Source organism: Notolepis coatsorum (assembly GCF_963971535.1).
Source record: "Notolepis coatsorum genome assembly, chromosome: 1".
Lineage (NCBI taxonomy): Eukaryota > Metazoa > Chordata > Actinopteri > Aulopiformes > Paralepididae > Notolepis > Notolepis coatsorum.
In genome coordinates this window covers 50,402,606-50,410,105 of record NC_140165.1, presented here as the reverse complement: position 1 = coordinate 50,410,105, position 7,500 = coordinate 50,402,606, and the positions used below count along the sequence as shown (strand labels likewise).

The window sequence follows — 7,500 nt, the reverse complement described above, 5'->3', positions numbered from 1 at the left end:
TCCAGACACAATGCTACTTTGTCTTTAGATGATCTTGGACTTTCTGTTCTAGGATGACTATGTGATCATCCATCCATCCATATACATCCATCCATTTCCTCTCCCTTTCCCCTCTCTGTCTATCTGTTTCTATCTCCCAGTCTGTCCATCCCTCCATCTCTCCATTCCTACCTGTCTTACGTATCGAACCCTCTCACTATCCCAATATGCCTGTCAGTCTCTCTCTCTCTCTCTCTCTCTCTCTCTCTCTCTCTCTCTCTCTCTCTCTCTCTCTCTCTCTTCTCTATCTCTCTCTCTCTCTATCTCTCTCTCTCTCTCTCTCTCTCTCTCTCTCTCTTTCTCTCCTATCTCTCTCTCTATCTCTCTATGCATCTACCCTCTCTCTCTCTCTCTCTCTCTCTCTCTCTCTCTCTCTCTCTCTCTCTCTCTCTCTCTCTCTCTTCTCTCTCTCTCTCTCTCTCTCTCCCTACTCTCTCTCTCTATCCATCTACCCTCTCTCTCTATCTCTCTCTCCATCTACCCCTCTCTATCTCTCTCTCTCTCCATCTACCAGCCCCCTCTCTCTTTCTCTGCCTGCCAGTCTGTCTCTAACTCTCCCTCTCTCTCTCCTCTCCTCCCACAGGGGGACTTCACATGGAGCAGCCTATCAGGGCGGAATGTGCGTCTGACGGCGGTGGCTATCCAGAGCCTATCAGAGTTGGAGAGGGCCAGGCTGCAGGAAGTGGCGTTCACCAGGCTTCACCAGGACTATGACCTGGGCTGTCAGATCACCATGCCCAAAGGTAGGAGGGACTTAGAGGAGGATAAGCCCTATGGCTGGGAGGTAGACCCAAATTATGAAGGTATACCGTCATGGATCCATGCAAAGGTATGGAGTTTTACAATACCTGCATCCATGATATATACAAAAAAGGATATATATATAATTATATACACGGTGTTCTTTCATAAAATAAGTCCTTGCAGCAGACATAAAAGTAAATAAATAAAAAGTAGATCATTTTGAATGAAATGGCTCATAATATAAGATACAAGATAAGATATTCCTTTATTGATCCCCTTGTTGAAATCCGTGGCATCATAGCAGCATGGGGGAGGGGATGTATAGGTATGGGCAGGGTAATAGTAGAAATACATAAATATAGGCAATACAATTAGATCTGAATATAAAATATGAGAAAACAATTGTATTACAAGTTACATGTCATCACATTTGAATGGAAAATTGAATATTGTCAAATACAGGTATACCGTCAAAACTAAGAAGAATAGTGTGATGTGATGTTTTGGTTATGTCGCCCCCAGCCCCAGATGAGCCCTACATAACTCAGCTGATCCACCTCGCATTTGTGGAATAAAGTTTAGCACACCTTTATTTACTACTAACATGTTATATTATTAGATTAGAATTGGCAGATACAAGTAGCAATTCAATCCAATGCTTTTACCAAACAATATAGACTTATAGACTGCTACGTGTGGTCTTGAGACAAACATATATAAAAAATTAAGATATAATATGTTATTCTCCGTTAGAAAGATCTGATATAATGTATCTATGAAAAATGTACAAAGTATGGCGGCCGGGTAGCACAGCGGACTAAGCGTCTGTCTACCACCGCAGAGACACTAGTATCGAATCCGGCTGTCAGCGGTGCCTCCGGCTTGGTCGGTCGTCCATACTGACACAATTGGCGGTGTCAGCGGGAGGGAAGCCGGTGGGTGGTAATCTGGTCGTTGTAAACAGCGACTCCTACAGGTCGGTCAGGGCGCCTGCACAGCGAGGGAGGGAAATGGTGAAGGTAGTGTGACCTCCCACGCGTTACACTTCACCAATGAGAGTCCGCGCTGGCAGGTGAAAAGAGGCTGCTGGCTGTCTCCTATGTATCGGAGGAAGCATGTGATAGACTTCAGGGCTCCCTAGGACCGACCAGTGGGGGGCACATGCGCACAACAACCAGGAAGGGGAGGGGGGAATTGGCATAACGACTAAATTGGGATGGGAGGAAAATACAGAAAAATAGGAGGAGAAAAGTGGATAAAAAAATTTATGAAAAATGTACAAAGTCATGTCATGTTGCTTTTGTAGCAGATTAGCCTGATATCTATTTTGGGTCAGCTAGATTCTTATTTTGTAGCAGATTAGCTCTGCCTGATATCTATTTTGCTAGATTCTCTTTGAATGTGTGTGTGTGTGTGTGTGTGTGTGTGTGTGTGTGTGTGTGTGTGTGTGTGTGTGTGTGTGTGTGTGTGTGCACGCGCGTCCACGCGGTGCGTGCGTGAGTGAGTGAGTGAGTGAGTGAGTGAGTGAGTGAGTGAGTGAGTGAGTGAGTGAGTGAGTGAGTGAGTGAGAGAACATCATTTGTGAATAAAGAGGTCTTCAATAGTGGAAATGTCCTGCAGTAATAGTCCATTAATTAAAGCTGTGTGCGTGTGTGTTTACGTGTGTGCCTGAGATTGTTTTCCCTCCAAATAATTGCTAGCTAGCGAACAAACAATGCAACGCCCAACAACACACTATTTTTGAGTAACACTGTGGCTGGTGATTGGTTGCAGAAATGTAACAATCCGGATGCCTTTTCCGTTTATATTCCTCGCTGACAAACGGCTCACGTCAGCGTGAACTGAAGTGAAACAAAGTGTGGAGAGAAGATGGGAAAAGAAAAGAGAAATAGACCTCAGAGGCTCCAGTCTCCACATTGTCTCTGGACCAGTTCTCACCACTCAGGTTTCAGTCTACAGTACACGTTGTCTCTGCACCAGGTCCCCACCACTCTTCCATATCCTTCTCCAGTTGAGTATATTTAGGGGCGTCATGTATATTCTAAGTTAGGGAAGCTATGACAGCACATGATTTGTGATGTAAACCATCCTTCACCCCGAGAATAGTCACTTCCCGTTTAACGCATTGCATCCGTAGCGCCCGGTGATATGGGCGACACGCGACGTGCACTCCTCACTGGGGCTGGCGGTCAATGTGGAGACATAACCAGTCACCTTATACAGTTATATCTATATTATGTCTGAAATAAAAAATCTTCCAGTTCTGTGAGGGCTATTTCTGTCCTTGTAGGAGGACACTTATCTATCTATCTATCTATCTATATCTATCTATCTATCTATCTATCTATCTATCTATCTATCTATCTATCTATCATCTATCTATCTATCTATCTATCTATCTATCTATCTATCTAATCTATCTATCTATCTATCTATCTATCTATCTATCTATCTATCTATCTATCTATCTATCTATCTATCTATCTATCTATCTATCTATCTATCTATCTATCTATCTATCTATCTATCTATCTATCTATCTATCTATCTATCTATCTATCTATCTATCTATCTATCTATCTATCTATCTATCTATCTATCTATCTATCTATCTATCTATCTATCTATCTATCTATCTATCTATCTATCTATCTATCTATCTATCTATCTATCTATCTATCTATCTATCTATCTATCTATCTATCTATCTATCTATCTATCTATCTATCTATCTATCTATCTATCTATCTATCTATCTATCTATCTATCTATCTATCTATCTATCTATCTATCTATCTATCTATCTATCTATCTATCTATCTATCTATCTATCTATCTATCTATCTATCTATCTATCTATCTATCTATCTATCTATCTATCTATCTATCTATCTATCTATCTATCTATATATCTATCTATCTATCTATCTATCTATCTATCTATCTATCTATCTATCTATCTATCTATCTATCTATCTATCTATCTATCTATCTATCTATCTATCTATCTATCTATCTATCTATCTACTATCTATCTATCTATCTATCTATCTATCTATCTATCTATCTATCTATCTATCTATATCTATCTATCTATCTATTCTATCTATCTATCTATATCTATCTATCTATCTATCTATCTATCTATCTATCTATCTATCTATCTATCTATCTATCTATCTATCTATCTATCTATCTATCTATCTATCTATCTATCTATCTATCTATCTATCTATCTATCTATCTATCTATCTATCTATCTATCTATCTATCTATCTATCTATCTATCTATCTATCTATCTATCTATCTATCTATCTATCTATCTATCTATCTATCTATCTATCTATCTATCTATCTATCTATCTATCTATCTATCTATCTATCTATCTATCTATCTATCTATCTATCTATCTATCTATCTATCTATCTATCTATCTATCTATCTATCTATCTCATCTATCTATCTATCTATCTATCTATCTATCTATCTATCTATCTATCTATCTATCTATCTATCTATCTATCTATCTATCTATCTATCTATCTATCTATCTATCTATCTATCTATCTATCTATCTATCTATCTATCTATCTATCTATCTATCTATCTATTCAAACTACGGATGAAATACTATTATGACTTTTGCATTATACAAGCAGTGATAACTGAAACCCTTCAGACCAAGAACCATATAACTATGATTTTGCATGATACCTTTTTTGTTCTCAACAGCTCATGTATTTACAATTGAGTTCGCTTGGAGTGTGAAAATATGCATCACAGATACAGTAGTACTCAGTCTCTACCGTCTTTAGCGATGAATGAACACACAAGACACCAACTTAACCATTGCAAGATAAATGAGTATACATTGTATACAGTGTTTGCAGTAAACAGTGAGACCTCCAGAGTTGCTACCGGTCTGTACATCTGGACTCTGTACAGTGTCAGTAGAATGTTTGATACGTTGCCAGATCACCGTTGACTTACTGTAGTATCGAGTTCGTTTGCTGTGTTTGCTGATATCAACACGCGACCCTGACAAACGGCTATTACGCCATTTAATTGTTACTCAACCTGGAATTCCAGATGCACAAACCTTTCTTTCCCTCTGCGTTTAACTCCCTACCAGTGCGTGTGATGTTCCATCCATCCATGGACTGTTCTCCCCTGCTCTACCTCTCCCTGTCCATGTAAGTGTGTTCCTTGTCTCTCTGTCTCTTTGTGTTCTTTCTCATTTCTCTATTTTGCTCTCTCTCTCTCTCTCTCTCTCTCTCTCTCTCTCTCTCTCTCTCTCTCTCTCTCTCTCTCTCTCTCTCTCTTTTCTCTCTCTCTCTCTCTCTCCTCTCTCTCTCTCTCTCTCTCTCTCTCTCTCTCTCTCTCTCTCTCTCTCTCTCTCTCTCTCTCTCTCTCTCTCTCTCTTCATGTTCCCCTGTTAGTCTAGTGTTTCTATCTTGTATTAGGTTCACAGTTTAGTGTTTGTAGTCTGTTGTTTTGTCTCAGTGTCTGGTGTTGGTTGTCTTGTCTTCCATAGTTGTAGTTCCTTGTGTTGTATTCTTGTAGTTCTTCTCAGTCTGGTTCCCCTTGTGTTAGGTGTTTCTCGTTTGTCATTTGTTCCTGTATTTGAGTTCCTTGTTTCCTGTTCTCTGTGTCAGTCTATTATCTCTGTTACACTGTCGATGTTGTGCTGTCCTTGTTTCACGTTCCATGTTTCACATTCCATGTTTCAAGTAAGTGTTCCCCATGTTAGATGTTAGTAGTTAGAGTTTGCGATTGTGTTTGCCTTTGTTTTCCCCTCTCCCAGTTGTCACTGAGAGGTTTTGTTTTGTTAGTTTTGTTCCCTTGTTCTGTTTTTTGTCTTGTTTCATTATAAACCCTTGACTTGCTGCCTCCTCCACTTGTCTGCTACTGGGTCCTATTACACCCCTACATCATGACAGTGCGAAGGAAAGGTCTGTCAGAACCAAATCACAGTCAGCTAGGGTGGCGGTAAACGCGCGGGCAGAAGAGACGGAGCCTAGAAGGGAAGGAGAATCCCGACGGTTCATAGTTCTATCCATTATCAATGTTCTATAGGTCGGACTAGTCAAGCTATTGAACTATAAGAGAAGGAAGGGTGGTTCCGTCAAAATACCAGCGTTCTATGCTCTGCTTGGCGCCAGACTTTGGTGCCAGTTCTCTTGAAGCCTGTCAAATTCTAAATATGCAAGCTATCTGAGGAATTATACATCAATCAATATATGAAATGTTAGCTAGTTAACAATGCAACACATTGTGATGATTCTGGCATCCGAGGTAATAATTTGTTTGAATCCCATTCATCTCAATGTCGAACGCTTTCACACTTCATTCACGCGCTACACAGTGACATGATGACCCTTCCTTCTTGTATAGTCTCCTTGGTCAAGACGGAAGTTCACGGAACGCATTCTTTAGCTGTAGCGCCGGCTGAAACACGCTGTAGTCGGTTCTAGAACGCACTTGGGGTTGTGTTTTTTTTATTTTTTTATCCACTTTTCCTCCCATTTTCTATTTTTCTCCATCCCAATTTTCATATCGTCCAATTCAACCCTCCCCTGTCTTCGAACGTTGTTTCTTGCCTCCCACAAGCCGGCTGCAATGTGGACTAAGTCATACATAGCACGAGTCCCCTCCGATACTCGAGGTAACAGCCGTCGCATCTTTTCACCTGCGCGGCTCGATCTTTCAGCGTCGGGGGTCTGGGCTTTGGAGGGGCCCCGCCCCCGTCGCTTCTTGATTATACTGCGCAGGCGCACCAACCGACCTGTAGGAGTCGCTGTCCACAACGCCCGATCCCCAACCTTCAGTTTCCCTCCCCGTAATACGGCCAATGTGTATTACTGTGGACGACCAGCTAAACTGAAAGCAATGTGGAGAGCGGGGCTCGAACAGGAGGCATCCTGTTCGAGCCTAGTCTCCAGCATTCGTTGCGAGCGCCTTGCCACGTAGCCGCCCGGGGTTGTGTTTTGTTATCGTTAAGTTGAACCGCCAATGCAATGAAATCGCGAAGGCGACTACAGCGTATAGTATATGGCCTTGTAGTCGCCTGTAGTCGCCTGTAGCCGACTGTACATGAACAGAGCGCTGCATTCCAGAGGAAGGTTAGCCCCTCCCCGTCATGATTTAATACGTACTAGTCCCTTGTCGGCCGCCATGTGCTAGCACGTCTGTGTGTGTGTGTGTGTGTGTGTGTGTGTGTGTGTGTGTGTGTGTGTGTGTGTGTGTAGGTGTGTGTGTGTGTGTGTGTGTGTGTGTGTGTGTGTGTGTGTGTGTGTGTGTGTGTGTGTGTGTGTGTGTGTGTGTGTGTGTGTGTGTAGGTGTAGGTGTGTCTGTGTGTGTGTGTGTGTGTGTGTGTGTGTGTGTGTGTGTGTGTGTGTGTGTGTGTGTGTGTTTTATATTTCAGCACCACCAATGTGGGTTCTTCAGCTGGTTCTGTTATTTATCTTATTACGTCTGGGGTTGAGTTGCCAGCCGCTCTCCAAGACCCAGAGAGAGAGGGAGGGAGAGAGAGAGAGAGAGAGAGAGAGAGAGAGAGAGAGAGAGAGAGAGAGAGAGAGAGAGAGAGAGAGAGAGAGAGAAAGAGGGAGGGAGAGAGAGGGAGATGAAAAGAGAGAGAATGTCAGAATGAGGAGAAGATGTGAGAGAAAGGAAAGCGCCTTGTTGGATGGTTTTCCACGACTCGTTGGTGGTGGGG

At 42.0% G+C, this 7,500-nt stretch overlaps 1 protein-coding gene across 1 annotated transcript in view; it reads left to right on the top strand.

Moving 5' to 3' along the window:
• LOC311232158 (rho GTPase-activating protein 6-like) overlaps window positions 1-7,500 on the top strand; it is a gene marked incomplete at both ends in the record, with an annotated part of 334,242 nt that overhangs the window by 259,910 nt on the left and 66,832 nt on the right. Inside the window, one exon of the mRNA XM_084318858.1 lies at window positions 623-782. Within this exon, the coding sequence (XP_084174984.1) occupies window positions 623-782 (160 nt within the window). The remainder of the gene's footprint in view (window positions 1-622; window positions 783-7,500) is intronic.